Source organism: Mytilus galloprovincialis, chromosome 6, assembly GCF_965363235.1.
Source record: "Mytilus galloprovincialis chromosome 6, xbMytGall1.hap1.1, whole genome shotgun sequence".
Classification (NCBI taxonomy): domain Eukaryota; kingdom Metazoa; phylum Mollusca; class Bivalvia; order Mytilida; family Mytilidae; genus Mytilus; species Mytilus galloprovincialis.
The window spans coordinates 30,895,907-30,913,295 of NC_134843.1; the positions used below are offsets into that span (position 1 = coordinate 30,895,907).

Genomic DNA, 17,389 nt, shown 5'->3' on the forward strand with positions numbered 1-17,389 from the left:
GTATCTGTGGTCAAAGGTAAAAGGTAATAGTTCAGAAGGGGAAGTAATATTCTTACCACCTTGTTGTACCGTGGCTTGTGTGTGTAATTTCGATTCAATCTATTCAAGAATGACTACTGAAGAAAAAATAGCAAAAATTAAGCAGTGCATAACTGGTCATCCAGATTTCCCCAAACCTGGTATATTATTTAGGTAATTTAAATACACTTTTTACTTATTTAATTTTAATAAGTTTATTTATCTATATATATATATATGACTATATTATATAATATATATCAAGGCCGTAGCTAGGCATCTTATTTTAGTGAGGCAAAATAATTTAGCGGAGCGAAGCGAGAGGGTATGAAATGAATGGTGCAAAATCCTGCATTCTAGACATTTTTAGAGAGTTTGATAATGTTTTGAATTTGGACACTTTGTATATGAGACAATATCTGAAAAAGTCTAGTTTTTGGCAATAAGAAAAAAACAAAAAAAATTCTTTAGACCCGGTATTTTAATAGCACAAATCGAAGAACACACATTGGGGATCTAGGAACTGTTGTCTGTAATTCAAATAATTGTTTAATAAGGAAACAATGGCAATTTAAAAAATGGTACAAAAAAAATCCAGTTCTTTCCTGTTACCAAAGTGAATCAGTTTTAAAAAGTTTCTAATGGGAATAAGGAATAAGTTTAAGACACTATTTGAGGTTTACTAGTATATCCTGCAATAGTTTATCAAATGCCAATTATTGATTTTAGCATTTGCAATACAAAAGGTTTAGAAATATACTTAAATATAGTCAGATATGTCGGTAACATGAAAGAATCTTGAGTAACAGGACAACGGTAACAGGACAGAGTTGGTAACAGAAAGGATTTTTCTGCTTTATTTTAAAGTTTAAGAAAAATAAATCATTTTAGATTGGTCACAATTGGAAGATAACAGCAAACAATGTCATTTATCCTTTGAAACTGTATTTGCAAGATGAAAAATCTGCCTAGGTAATGAAAAATTCTAAAATAAATTCCTTTCTGTTACTATCTACTATACTAGAATTGCACAATGTTCTCTGCTGTTATCAAAAGCAAAAAACCTATTTTTTTTATTCAATATACTGTATATTATTTTGAAATTTATTTGATATGGTGGTGATAACTTATATTAAATGAAATGGTTGGCATATACATTGTAGTAGATTAACTGTTCGATTCTTCAGTGAAATTGTCTTGAACATCCTTCCTGTTACTGATGATGGTTATGCTGTTACTTTTGATCAGGTAACATGACAGAACGTAACAGAAAGGAATTACGCGATAGTTTTTGTCCTTTTTATCACATTAAATGTAAGTGTATTTCCTGTGACATATAACTTTTAAAAAGATGATATAAAAACACACTTAATGTTGTGGTGCACACTTATAAATATTCTCAGAAAGTGTAAAAAAAGGCTATAACAGGATAGAACACCAATAAGTATTTTTCTATAAATTCTTACCTTGGATGGGCTTGAATTTTCAAACCTGGCCGCCTTTCCAACTATTTCTTTGTACTAATACATTCAGGGAATGATGCTCTTCACAATACATAATGGGAAAATAACTCTTGGTCTTGTAAACGTTTCCACAGGTAAAAAAAACAGTGGTAACAGGAGGGAAATCACCCCTGGGGACAAATTTTTTTTCTCTTAAAATTTGCAAAATTTTATTACATGCTATAGTTATAATATAAAAAGACAAATTAGGGGCAAGTTTATTAAATAATATATCATATATGTGAGAATCGAACGCCTGTTTAATTAATTTGGATATTATTTGAATGATTTAGTTTTCAAAAAAACACAGGGGACAATATGATTTTAGGAGGGGTTGAACATTTAAATTACAATATTTTATTGGAAGAAATATAAGAATGAGTGTTTAATTGGCAGGCCATGGTGCATTATATAATTTAGTTTATACTAAAATTTAAAATTTTCAAAAAAGATGGTTGAATAAAAAAATAATTGCTGGTGAAGTGCGGGACATGGAAATTAGACTTTTTCAGATATTGTCTCATATATTTTTTTTTATATTTTAAGACTTTTACACACCAAATTTTTAACAACTTTATTTAAATTTATATGTAAGATAATCATCCAAATATCACTGATTTGAGTCTACTGCCAGAACATACATGTAGAACAAACATCAATTCAGTAGACATGGTAGAGTTTGCCAAATTTTTCTATGGCCGGTTCAGTCAACTCGTTTCAGAATCATAATTTGGTCTGCTGATATCCTTATCGCGATGAACATGGCAAGCCCGCACAATCTCTCACCACTCATGCATGCTCTTTTCCAAGTTTTCAGTCGTTTCAGGGCAGTCTGTGTTTCTAAAGGAAGCACATTATCATCAACACTATGATCAATATCTTCTTCAAATTCCTTCTCCATCAGCAATTTGGTAGCAGCATCTGTAGTAACAGTTTTGTTTGCAAAAGGGAATTAAGATTTCCTGTAAGCACCATCATACAGTTGCAGTTACAAAATATTAAACTCGCTTTTATGCTGACAAAGAGTAGACAAACTAGGGATAGAATGAGATAAGATAAATGTATATGATTCTATCTATAAGAGTATATATGATATGGGTACAGGGGAATTGGAATGGAGTTTTTGACGTTTACATGTAGGTCCATAATTTCAAATTATTTCTGGAAATAGTTGGTGGTATTTTAGTTCCAGAATCTATAAATTTAGGGGTTAGGGGTATGGGGTGTCCGATTCCGAAACCCCGAATATAAAGAAACGAAATTCCGTAGTCCCGAATAAGTAAAGACAAAATCCTGTGTTAAAGGTTCTACCATTCTTCAATAATATCAAATTGGAATATGGGATATTCTTTCAATTTTTAAGGTTACAGAAACATGGATAGAAACTAATCCATGCATGTTTCATATTATTTATATTTTATTTATCTGTAAAGAGAAAGATTAAAGTTCGTGAAATGAATACGCAGACAGGACTGTCCCCTTGCGATGACTTGATTTGTCAAAAATTGGTTAAACGGAGAAATGAATATGCAGACAGAACTGCCCCCTTCCGAATACCAGTACTTGATTTGTCAGTCTACTTATCGTTTTTGGATTGTTCTAATGAAGTTATATACAATACTCAGACTCTGTTCACCAAAAAACTAGTTTACTAGAATTATTCCTTCTTTACCTTCAGTGTCGCGTTTCCTTTTCTGCAAGAGCCTGTGTTTAACTAGAGATCCATGATGAATAACGTTACTAGGTTAATGTTATCGAGAAACATCACCCGTTGAGATACTGAGTTATATCCAGGAAGAATAGTTTAAAAGGAATGATGACAAGTTATATAGAAATTAAGGTTGAGACAGAACAACAAATGACTATTATATTGATATATGTATAAAAAAAAATAATCAGTGTCGAATTTTTAGTGAATTGCCTCACTTGCCTCAATGGTAGCTACGGCCTTGTATATATGTGAACTGAGACTACTTTAACACATGTTAATTGTTATATATTATATGAGGGTCGTAATTGGGGTACCTTCATGATTAATAACAGTAAAATTTCTTGCCAAATGACGTTAACGATAATTTTTGGTAAATGACGATAAAATGTACACTTTCTTTTAGATAATAAAAACATTGACTGATTTTGACGAATCACATATTTTTTTTCCAAAAATAACTGAAACGATAACTTTTTGAGACCTCTGACAAATCATGGTAAATTTTAACGAATTTGACGCTAACAATAGCCGATGTTTGTCGCCTTACGTCTAAGTGCATTACTACCCTCTTATATCATGTATATGTCTCTGCCTTAAACTGTGAATGCTGGCCCACTGGTTGAGAATCATTTTAACCTCCAGAAATTCATAATTATTCTCGAATATTATTCTTAAATACTTGAACTCTTCTTTGAAATATCCTTTTAACATACATATATATGATAAACAAGGGTTACCAAGAAATAGGTTGAATACTATGTAGACTTCAACTTAATTTTTTCTTATAAACAATATAATCAGATGCTCTGCAGGGTGCAGCTTTATACGACCACAGAGTTCAAACCCTGAACATTGGGGCAAGTATGGACACAACATTCAAGCTTGATACAGCTCTGCATTTGGATTGTGATTGAATAATTGACACAACACAGGTTTTTGATACATAATGAATGTGGTCTAAGAACTTAAGCTTAAAAACTTTAAATTTTAAATTGGACATTACCTATTATGGTCCAATATCCAAAATCTAAATACATGGTTAGATTCAGCATATCAAAGAACCTGAAGAATTCAATTTTTGATGAAATCAAATAAAGTTCAATTTTGGACCCTTTAGACCTCAATGTGGACCAATCTGATAACCAGGCCCAAACATAAAAAATCTAAATACATGGTCAGATTAAGCCATATATTAAAGAACCCTATATATACAATTTTTGTTGAAATCAAACAAAGTTTAATTTTGGACCGCAATTTGGACCAACTTGAAAACTGGGCCTATAATCAAAAATCTAAATACAGGTTTAGATTCAGCATATCAAAGAACCCCAAGGATTCAATTTTTTGTTGATATCAAACAAAGTTTAATTTTGGACCACGATTTGGACCAACTTGAAAACTGGGCAAAGAATCAAAAATCTAAGTACATGTTTAGATTCAGCATACCAAAAAACCCCTAGAATTCAATTTTTGTTGAAATCAAACAAAGTTTAATTTTGGACCCCAATTTGGACCAACTTGAAAACTAGGCAAATAATCAAAAATCTAAGTACATGTTTAGATTCAGCATATCAAAGAACCCCTAGAATTCAATATTTGTTAAAATCAAACTTAGTTTAATTTTGGACCCTTTGGACCTTAATGTAGACCAATTTGAAAATGGGACCAAAAATTAAGAATCTACATACACAGTTAGATTTGGCATATCAAAGAACCCCAATTATTCAATTTTTGATGAAATCAAACAAAGTTTAATTTTAAAACCTTTGGGCCCCTTTTTCCTAAACTGTTAAGACCAAAACTCCCCAAATCAATCCCAACCTTCCTTTTATGGTCATTAACCTTGTGTTTAAATTTCATAGCTTATACTTAAGTTATGGTGCGAAAACCAAGAAAAATGCTTATTTGGGCCCCTTTTTGGCCCCTAATTCCCAAATTGTTGGGACTATAACTCCCAAAATCAATCCCAACCTTCCTTTTGTGTTCATCAACCTTGTGTTTAAATTTCATTGATTTCTATTTACTTAAACTAAAGTTATTGTGCGAAAACCAAGAATAATGCTTATTTGGGCCCTTTTTTGGCCCCTAATTCCTAAACTCTTGGGACTAAAACTCCCAAAATCAATCCCAACCTCACTTTAGTGGTCATAAACCTTGTGTTTAAATTTCAAAGATTTCTATTCCCTTATACTAAAGTTATAGTGCGAAAACCAAAAGTCTTTGGCCGCCGCCGCCGACTACGGACGCCAATGACGACTAAGGACGACGAAGCCAACGTGATACCAATATATGACTTAATTTTTGAGGTCGTTTAAAAAAAAATTGGCTTACCACAAGCTAGGCCTGTATTTGCAGGGATTATCATATGTACAATGATGAGTTATTGTCAACTTTTGAATCTCGATTAAATAATAAAATCTAAATTGGGGCCTGGATGGCCAATTGGTCTAAGATGTGAGTTTGATTATCGCACAGGGCAGGTGCATTCAACTCCAATCTTATTTGACAAAGATTATCAGTTTTCATATCGGAGGTCTGAGTGATTCTCTCCACACACTCCAGCTTCCTCCACCGATAAAAATTGACTGAAATGTAAAAATTTATCATGTCGATGTATTGGAAATGCTTATTTATGTCAATAACCAAGATGAGGACCCAACAAGCTTAGATTTTAATATTTCATCATTAAAATGAATTAATAAGACAGAAGAATAGCTAAAAATTTAAAGATGCAATGTAGCACACTCTCGTGTTCATTTTTTGTGTGGTTTAAATACTATCATCTTTTATTCACAAGAAGAATATTTGAAGCATTATACATATTATACATATGCATGTATACAGAAAATAAACATAATAAATTGACTACCGGGTATAGTAATTTTAATCTGAAATAGTTTTTTGTGATAATTAATAGCTTCAAAATGTAATATCAATTTAATATTTCTTTTAGGGACATATTTCCAGTTTTAAGAGATGCGTCTGTGTTTAAAATGTTGACGGATGTTCTTGTGGACCATGTTAAATCAAAAACCCCTAATGTGGAAGTAATAGTTGGATTAGATTCCAGGGGCTTTCTTTTTGGACCAATCATGGCACAGGAACTTGGGATTAGTTTTGTTCCTGTTAGAAAAGCTGGGAAACTACCTGGGGAGATATTTCAAGTTACTTACTCACTAGAATATGGTCAGGTTAGTATATCATATGTTTAAGAGCTGAGACTTACTCACAAGAATATGATAATACAGGTTAGTATATTTTTAAGAACTGAGAATTTATTATGTATGACTAGTAAATACTGTATAATCAGAAATTATTGCATGCATTTATTATTGCGATTTTGTCATTCTAGACTAAAATGCGATTTTAATATTTGCGATATCAAGAAAAATCCTGTTTAATTCCTACAAAGAATTTCAAAATGAGAGTTGAAATTATTGCGATTATTGCAGTAATTTCTTCAAAGACATCTGCATTGGCAAACATTTTAAAATTCTATTAGAGCAAAGAAATCCTAAGAATTCAATAAAAGAAGACAAATGGAAGATATGATGACTTTTTCCTTTAAATATACAAGTAAACAAAATTGAATGTCTAAGGGACATAACTAAGCATAACTAAATAGAATTCACTTGTATTATAAGTATCCTGCAGACTTACTTATATAAGTATATTTATCATGTTTATAATTACTTCTTCAAGTAAATAAAAATAACTTGTACAAGTAGTACCCCTGACTGACCACAATATACATGTAAATAGATATAAGAAGATGTGGTATGAGTGTCAAAGAGACGAACTCTTCATCAAAGTCACCTTTGTTAAAGTAAACTATTAAAGGTCCAAGTATGGTCTTCAACACAGAGCCTTGGCTCATATCAAACAGCAAGCTATAAGGGGCTCCAAAATGACTAGTGTAAAATTATTCAAACCGAAAAACCAACTGTCTTATCTATATAAAAACCTGAGAAGCAAGAAACATTTATGAACCACATCAACAAACGACAACTACTGCACATCAGATTCCTGACTTAGGACAAGTGCAAACAAAAGCAGCAGGTTTCAAGGTTTTCATAGGTACCAACCTTCACTCTTACCTGAAACAATAGTGTAACATCACAACATAGAAAGAGTTGCATACAAATTTTACTGATACCAAAATTTTCCAATTTATTGCAAGATTTTTTTATTCATTAGGATAAGTTTGAAATACAGAAGGATTCAATAAAGCCTGGAGCTAAGGTTGTGATAGTTGATGATTTACTAGCTACTGGCGGTAAGTAATTTGATTACAGAAAAAATATACAATTTGAAGTTGATTTTGAACTACTCTTCATCATGTACATAATTTTGTCAAAAATCACCAGAAAAAAAATAACCCAAAAAAAACCAACTTTTGTTTATAATCATACTAGTATAATCATTTGATAATTGTCATGATTGTATTGTGCAAAAATAATATGGAGTTAACAACTGTTGTTGTGAATAAATAAACTTTGGTTGATACAAATCAGTAATGTACAGAATGTGTGGCCCAAATTGCTAACTTGTACTACTAAAATGTTGATAAATAACTATAAAGTTTTTCCAACAACTATATCTTACATCCTGTAGTATAAAAATTTGTGTAGGCTAGTAGGTAGGGGTACAGTAAACATGCATTCTTTTTTTTTTTTAGCCTTAACGAAATGTGACCAAAATATTCTAAATACCATACCTGTCTTGTCATTCTCTTTTAAAATGTGTTATGAATAGCTGAACTTTTTGGCAAAATCAATTTACATATGACAACATTTTCTGCTTTCTTTTAACAGGTACAATGAAAGCTGCTTGTGAGCTACTTGAAAAAGCTTCTGGAGATGTGTTAGATTGTTTAGTTGTTATAGAGCTAAGTGATTTGAAAGGAAGAGACAGAATTTCTAAAACATTGTCATCGCTGATACAGTATTAATTAATGATAATCACATTCTTTATAGTCCTGAATGGTATAAAAATGTATCTGACAGGATAAATCCTCAAACTATAATCATTTCTAGTCTATTTATGCAATAAATGGCGGAAAGGGTTCTAAATAAAAACTTCATCATCACAAACAGATTCACTGCCAATTCATAAACTTTCTTTTAAGATATATGCAACTTTTTTTGTCAAATTTGTGATTTTTGATAACAAACGAAACATGCAATGTACTGGTAAATTTAAAAGTACATGTGGTCCTATGTTTGCTTGTTTTATCTTATTAAGACAATGATATATATATTTTTGGTTGTAAAACATAGAAAAAGTAATCATGAACTTAATGACAAATAACTTTTTATACCTGATATTTCATGTCTTAGTAATATATGTTTGAATCATGAGGCCCTCATGGTGGTATTCAAAGTAATCACAATCACATTTTGATTGCCAATATAATGAAATAATATAGGGTTATTGCATGAATATTGGGGAATATTGTCCCGAGTAGAATTTTATATTGCACGATCTTGCGAGTGCAATATATGTTCTACAAGGGACAATATTCCCCAATATTCATGCAATAACCCTTTTATTGTATAGCAATATAATATTTGAAAATAAAAATTGGTTTAAACTTAGATTTTGTAATTTATGACGTCATGAATTTTGAGATTTATTGCACTAGCGCAATATTAGAATTTATTGCACGCTAACTTTTGGTTGCTTTCTGTGGGAAACATTATATTGCTATGCAATAATCTGAATTATTGTTTTAAACAAGATAAGCAAATATTCAAAAATACAGTTCTAGATTATCAAATAATTCAATAATCATGAAATCTCTTGACTGATAATCAAATAATACTGGCCAGGTAATCATCTAATCTTAAACCCCATGAGGAGGCTCAATCATACACAAATGTGATTGAACTTGCATTTATATTTTCCATCTCTAAGTCTATATTTTAATCTCATATCATTATTTGCATTTTATACAAGCAAGTTTCTCCTATTTTTATTAGAGAAACAAAGCTGAAGATAAAAAAAAATATTTTGAATAAAAAGAATAAAAAAGAAACTTATTTTATAATTAATGTCAGTAAATGCATTTTTGTTTGTTGTTTACTATTCGACTATTTACAATAAGGATGGTCACTACTCTGATTCAAAATAACAAGATGTTTTAAATATAAAAAAGATGTGGTATGATTGCTAATGAAACAACTCTCCACAAGCATGACCAAATGACACAAAAATTAACAACTACTGTAGTATAGGTCACAGTAAGGTCTTCAACAATGAGCAAAGCCTATACCACATAGTTAGCTAATAAAGGCTCAGAAATGACAAATGTAAAACAATTGAGACGAGCTAAAGGCCTTATTTTAAATATATACAAAAAATGAATGAAAAACAAATATGATACACATCAACAAACGAAAACCACTGAATTACAGGCTCCTGAGGCTGTTACAAATTGATAGAATATAAATAATAAAACTTAAATTGCAGAATAAAAGGTCTGTGGCCTTGTTTTGACATTAATCAAATGAAATTGGCAGGATTTGATACTCTCTAGATTGTTCATGCATTTAACATTGACAAACGTTTTTCTTACAAAAACTCTGGAAAATAACAAGGATTTTTTTTTTATTTTCAAAAATCATTTTAAACTTCATGTAACAAAATTATGATAAGAAAAGTGGGGATGAGCAGACAAAATTTTTACTGTTACTACATGGATAAAACTAAAAGAATGAAGAAAAAAAAATCACATTTATTTTATTCAATTGACCACTTAAATGATACTTTGCCATTTTGCTGTAGAATAGAAAATTGAATCAAATAGAAAATGTAGATTATGCTGTGTGCATTTGATCATAACATGCATTTTGTTTTTGGCACATGCTTTTTTGTAATCTGAGGGTTTATATACATTATATCAGGATATTTTAGTGCTATATTATATATTTTTATTAATTTTTAATGTTTATATATTTGTTACGATATGAATTGATGCAGTGGCGGATCCAGAAATTTACATAAGTGGGGGCCCACTGACTGACCTAAGAGGGGGCCCGCTCCAGTCATGCTTCAATGATTCCCTATATAAGCAACCAAATTTTTCCCAAAAAGGGGGGGCCGGGCCCCCTGCCCCCCCCCCCCCTAAATCCGCCTCTGAATTGATGTACAGTTGTTGATAGTTATTTGCATAAATTTACCTTTGTTAAGAAAATATTGCTGTCAGTGTACAACGAAACATTTTGTTATAAATTTCTACTTAATTTTCTAATCAAATTTTGCTTTAAAATAAGTGAAGTGACTCATGGTAATGTCAGTCAGGCAGTGTATGCAGATTGGAAATATTTTGATGTGGATGTGTTTGATTCGTCCATGTAGATCCTCAACTGAAAATATGTTTGACACATTTATAGGCATCTAGATTCTCACAAGAAAATGTATAAAAAAGCCTGGCTTATAAAGATTTTTAAACACGGACATATTCAGATTTCAGATGACTTCAAATGAAATCACTACCTACAATTAACAAGATTGAAGTAGGCTTTTTTCTTATGAATTGAAACTCCTGAAAAATAATTGGTCCCCTTGGATTAGACATTATATTTGTTTGAAACAGCATAAAACGTGCTTGTTAAGTTCTGTAAAAGTAAAAACTTCATGCAAATTTAGAATAATTAGAGTCAGTGGTATTATACATGTACAGAGTTCAAAAAAATTAAGATATCTGACAATTATACTTTTTTTTTGCATTTCCAAATGTATTCCATTTATGAAAGCAGAGTGTTGTGTGGAACATTTTTTCCTGAGTCTATTTTCATTTTTGAAATCCTTTATTTCATGTAATTAATGTTAAGTTTTATTTGTTAAAGTTTTTTTTTACATACATGGTTCTTTTATGTACATCTGTTGTGGACAAAAATTTCTAATTCTTCTTTAAGTTTTTCAGTCTTCCATCTGAATAGAGATGATTTATCTACTATCTGTCACTTTTTATTGGTTTATTGGTCTATATTTCTTGTACATTGTAATATGAGTAAAAATATGAAGAAGAAAAAAATCAAATTTAACTGTTTCCATGTTTATGTTAATTGATAATGCAGAAAAAAATATGTATACAGATATTTGTATATAATCAACACAAAATAATTCAAGATACCAGGCATTTAATTGATAAAAGAAAATTGATTTTTTAGTTTTCTTAACTGTAAAGTGCTTGTAACTGGTATGGAGTTTTTAGTCATTTACTATTTGTTTCTTAATATTATTTTTAAGAACTAGACTTTTAAAATTTACCTTAATTTTGTTTTTATTTTTATATCTATCAGTATGAATGTTTATTTTTGTGAATTCCCTATTAATTATCTTACAGAAACCAGGATGAAAACTCATATATTGTTGTTCTATGGACCAATTTGGCTTATTTGGCAAATTTTATAATGTGTATTTTTAAGGTAAATTTAAGAAACATTTAATGTATATTTGAATAAATTTTGGAAGACTTTACATTGTTTTCATTATATACACAATAAACAGCTGCATTAAAGATCAATGAGAGTGGACATTGTATGTGGATCAAAAACATGTTGTACAGTGGTAAAACTAGAGGCTCTAAAGAGCCTGTGTCGCTCACCTTGGTCTATGTGAATATTAAACAAAGGAAGCAGATGGATTGATGACAAAATTGTGTTTTGGTGATGGTGATGTGTTTGTACATCTTACTTTACTAAACAGTCTTGCTGCTTACAATTATCTCTATCTATAATGAACTTGGCCCAGTAGTTTCAGTGGAAAATGTTAATAAAAATTTACAAGTTATATGAAAATTGTTAAAAATTGACTATAAAGGACAATAACTCCTTAGGGGATCAATTGACCATTTCGGTCATGTTGACTTTTTTGTAAATCTTACTTTGCTGAACATTATTGCTGTTTACAGTTTATCTTTATCTATAATAATATTCAAGATAATAACCAAAAACAGCAAAATTTCCTTAAAATTACGGATTCAGGGGCATCAACCCAACAACAGATTGTCTGATTAATCTGAAAATTTCAGGGCAGATAGATCTTGACCTGATAAACAATTTTACTCCTTTGTCAGATTTGCTCTAAATGCTTTGGTTTTTGAGTTATAAGCCAAAAACTGTATTTTACCCCATGTTCTATTTTTAGCCGTGTCGGCCATCTTGATTTGATGGCCGGGGCACCGGACACATTTTTTAAACTAGATACCCCAATGATGATTATGGCCAAGTTTGGTTAAATTTGGCCCAGTAGTTTGAGAGGAGAAGATTTTTGTAAAAGATAACTAAGATTTACGAAAAATGGTTTAAAATTGACAATAAAGGGCAATAACTCCTAAAGGGGTCAACTGACCATTTCGATCACGTTGACTTATTTGTAAATCTTACTTTGCTGAACATTATTGCTGTTTACAGTTTATCTCTATCTATCATAATATTCAAGATAATAACCAAAAACAGCAAAATTTCCTTAAAATTACCAATTCAGGGGCAGCAACCCAACAACTGGTTTTCCGATTCTTCTGAAAATTTCAGGGCAGATAGATCTTGACCTGATTAACAATTTTACCCCCATGTCAGATTTGCTCTAAATGCTTTGGTTTTTGTGTTATAAGCCAAAAACTGCATTTTACCCCTATGTTCTATTTTTAGCCATGGCGGCCATCTTGGTTGGTTGGCCGAGTCACCGGACACTTTTTTTTAAACTAGATACCCCAATGATGATTGTGGCCAAGTTTGGTTTAATTTGGCCCAGTAGTTTCAGAGGAGAAGATTTTTGTAAAAGTTAACAACGACGACGACGGACGACAGACGCAAAGTGATGGGAAAAGCTCACTTGGCCCTTCGGGCCAGGTGAGCTAAAAAATGGGATGTGTTCTGTTCCTCAATAACTATCAATGATGTTTGACAATACTGTGGACTCATTTATTTTTGTGGTAACCAATTTTCGTGGATTAAGGAAAACTTACATTTCCGTGGATATTTAATTTCATGGTTTTGCCGTCTTCTCAATACTATCTCATACAAATTACGTCATTCGTTGTACACTTAATTTCTTGGTTCACCTGCACCCACAAAATCCATGAAAATTGGTATCCAACAAATAATAATGAATCCTCAGTATTTAGTTTGTGGGTTGGTTGCATAAAATACATATCAGTTGGAGATACATCATAGGACATGACCTTAATTTCAAGCTCTGATGTTCAGGATGATTGAAAAAGAGGGACGAAAGATACCAGAGGGACAGTGAAACTCATAAATTGACAATAAACTGACAACGCCATGGCTAAAAATGAAAAGGACAAACAGACAAACAATAGTATGCATAACACAACATAGAAAACTAAAGAATAAACCAGGTGCTCCGCAGGGTGCAGCTTTATACGACCGCAGAGGTCGAACCCTGAACATTTGGGGTAAGTATGGACAAAACATTCAAGCGTGATACAGCTCTGAATTTGGATTGTGATCAAATTTTTGACATTACATGGTTTTTTTTTACACAAAACAAATGTCAAGATTTTACAAATCAATTAAAGATTTCTTCTTCAAACTTTTTAAATCTAAAATTAAATAGTTGACACAGCATAGGTTTCTGACACAGAATGAATGTGGTCTAATGAACTTAAAAGTTTTTTTTTGCCTTTGAGCAATTCACTATGCTGTTGAATATTAATCCTCTCAAAAAAATGTTTGAAGAAATTTTCTTTTTATTTATGAAATCTGAAATGAGAAAAATTTAACCCCCCCCCCCCCTTTTTTTTCATATCCCTGTTTCCCTTTTTCCAAAACTGATATCAATTCAAATTTCTAATGGAGTTTGCAACAATAACTACTCTTTTAAATACATCATAAAATATTAAAATGTAAAATAAAGTGCTTGTTATCACTGAATGGTAAAGATTGGTTGGTAGTAAAAGTGAATATACATTGTTTATTGTATAAAACAATAAAAAAAACTTCATCAGCAACATTTTATATTGGCAAATTTCCAATGAAGTTATTTACATAAAGTTATTGGCAAATAAAAATAGAAAATGACATCATAGTCATGTCTGGCAAATGTCCAACATACATTATCTAAAAACATTTTAGATAAGATAAGGAAAAAAAGCTTCATCAGCAACATTTTATATTGGCAAATTTCCAATGAAGTTATTTACATAAAGTTATTGGCAAATAAAAATAGAAAATGACATCATAGTCATGTCTGGCAAATTTCCAACATATATTAACAACTACTATTCTATACAAAGAAAGATAACTCCAATTGAAAATTAATTGCTATTGCACAATATTGTGCAATTAGATATTTCTTGCTATTGTGCAATACTGTGCAATTGAAAATTTCTTGCTATTGCACAATACTTGATATGGAATCCTGATTTGGACCAACTTGAAAACTGGGCCCATAATCAAAAATCAAAGTACATATTTAGATAAAGCATATCAAATAAGCCCAAGAATTCAATTTTTGTTAAAATCAAACTTAGTTTAATTTTGGACCCTTTGGACCTTAATGTAGACCAATTTGAAAACTGGACCAAAAATTAAGAATCTACATACACAGTTAGATTTGGAATATCAAAGAACCCATTTATTCAATTTTTGATGAAATCAAACAAAGTTTAATTTTGGACCCCCATTTGGACCAACTTGAAAACTAGGCCAATAATTAAAAATCTAAGTACATTTTTAAATTCAGCATATCAAAGAACCCCAAGGATTCAATTTTTGTTAAAATCAAACTAAGTTTAATTTTGGACCCTTTGGACCTTAATGTAGACCAATTTGAAAACGGGACCAAAAATTAATAATCTACATACATAGTTAGATTCGGCATATCAAAGAACCCCAATTATTCAATTTTTGATGAAATCACATAAAGTTCAATTTTGGACCCTTTGGACCCTTTATTCCTAAACTGTTAACTCCAAAAATCAATCCCAACCTTCCTTTTGTGGTCATAAACCTTGTGTTAAAATTTCATTGATTTCTATTTACTTATACTAAAGTTATTGTGCGAAAACCAAGAATAATGCTTATTTGGGCCCTTTTTTGGCCCTTAATTCCTAAACTGTTGGAACCAAAACTCCCAAAATCAATCCCAACCTTCCTTTTGTGGTCATAAACCTTGTGTCAAAATTTCATAGATTTCTATTCACTTAAACTAAAGTTATAGTGCGAAAACCAAGAAAATGCTTATTTGGGCCCTTTTTGGCCCCTTATTCCTAAAATGTTGGGACCAAAACTCCCAAAATCAATCCCAACCTTCCTTTTGTGGTCATAAACCTTGTGTTAAAATTTCATTGATTTCTATTCACTTTTACTAAAGTTAGAGTGCGAAAACTAAAAGTATTCGGACGACGACGACGCCGCCGACGACGACGCCGACGACGACGACGCCAACGTAATAGCAATATACGACCAAAAAATTTAAATTTTTGCGGTCGTATAAAAACACGAACCCCACCAATAACTAGGGGTGATCTCAGGTGCTTCGCAAGGGTAAGCAGATCCTGCTCCACATGTGGCACCCGTCGTGTTGCTTATGAGATAACAAATCCGGTAAATAGTCTAATTCGGTAGGTCACGTTAATGAAAGGGAAGGGGATTGACTGATGGATTGCTTATTGCTTAGCATCTATTGATAGATCATGCATATTTAAGACAAGGTCAAATCCAAAAGGTATGCTTTGTAAAGTGGTTAAACATGGACTGTACAGGAAATTTAGACTGCCACTGAAACCAGGCATTAATTTGGCCACCTGCACACTCCCTTAAGGATGTACTTAGGTGAGGTAAGGTAAAAAAACACCAAGGAGTCCGAACATTTGACACAAATTCCAAAACCTCACCCAAGTACATCCTTAAAACATTGTTGCAATGGTTTTTTGAACAGCTATAAATGTGGCACTCCTCCTGAATGATGGATAGGGATTAACATTCTCATTGTGGCTGGTTGGCCATTTACATGTATGTTGTATGTATCATCTAGTCAAACGGATGCTTTTCTGTTTGTTTTGTTCACACATTGTTGTCAATATAATGGAATTAGATGCCACTGACATACAAATGAGTTTTAGCTAGCTTTAAAACCTGTTTTAATCTACCATTTTCTACATAAGAAATGCCTGTACCAAGTCAGGAAAACGACAGTTGTTATCCATTTGTTTGATGTGTTTGAGCTTTTGATTTTGCCATTTGATTAGGGACTTTCCTGTTTGAATTTTCCTCAGAGTTCAGTTTTTTTTTTATTTTACTCGAGAAGCATAAGCAGATTTCTTTCCGGTCGTAATAGATTTTGACAGCTGTTTTAGATGTTTCCTTGGAGTGGTTAAATGGCACTGTCAACTACATGTATATTTCATCAGATTGTCTGCTCTGTTCATGATAGTTTGAAAAATATCCAGTAGGGAACTGTAATTGACAATTTGTTAACTGTTTTTAGTTTCAGAACAGAAATATTTAGGAACATCCTCAGAGAGCATAAATCTGGCTAGATACACTGAGCCAGTAAACTCAGTAAACTATGTTCTATATAGGTACCTTTATCATACTGATTTTGTACATGTTTCCCATAGGCTTAAGTTTAAAATTAAACCAACAGCTATCATAATTTCCAGCTAATCAGCACAAATCCACAAACACTAAGTACCTAAAAATGAGGAATATTTCTTAAGTATTTATTCTAAATTTGTTCTGCAACTCTTGGAGAAAATATTTTCTAAATATAATCTGTAGACACCAAAGTAACCAAGTTTAAAAGAACAACATTCCAATGTCCCCCATCTGATGCACATATTTTATCTCCTGCAGCGACTCATATTTTGTGCTGGTCCTTTTCAACTGTTTCATAAATACCCTACCAGAAATAATGGTGCAAGATCTCTTCTGAAGTGGCTATGCATTTAACATATACCGTTAATTTCTATTTTAAAGGGCATTTTACATGTAAAAATAATGGTCACTGATTTTTAAACAGTTAGACTTACGATCATTGATAATTTGATAAAAACCTGACATAAATTGTAGGTTACAGAAGGCTTACATTGCAACATCCTATAGAAATTAAATCTCCAAGGGATATAACTCCAATTAAAATAATTGATCATCACTGATCTTAGAACCAGAGGCATAATATAAAAGCA

General features: G+C 31.6%; 1 protein-coding gene and 1 long non-coding RNA gene across 2 annotated transcripts in view; both read left to right on the forward strand.

Annotated features, from left to right (window-relative positions):
- LOC143079354 (uncharacterized) overlaps nucleotides 1–11,713 on the forward strand; it is a 48,735-nt gene extending 37,022 nt beyond the window's left edge. The window contains exon 2 of the long non-coding RNA XR_012979397.1: nucleotides 9,468–11,713. This is a non-coding gene — a long non-coding RNA (uncharacterized LOC143079354). The remainder of the gene's footprint in view (nucleotides 1–9,467) is intronic.
- On the forward strand, nucleotides 27–11,713 carry LOC143079353 (adenine phosphoribosyltransferase-like). The gene is made up of 4 exons (XM_076254627.1): nucleotides 27–192; nucleotides 6,185–6,422; nucleotides 7,429–7,507; nucleotides 8,046–11,713. The coding sequence occupies exons 1-4, from the start codon at nucleotides 110–112 to the stop codon at nucleotides 8,180–8,182; spliced, it is 537 nt and encodes a 178-aa protein (XP_076110742.1). The 5' UTR covers nucleotides 27–109; the 3' UTR covers nucleotides 8,183–11,713.
- Nucleotides 11,714–17,389: the final 5,676 nt, after the last annotated feature.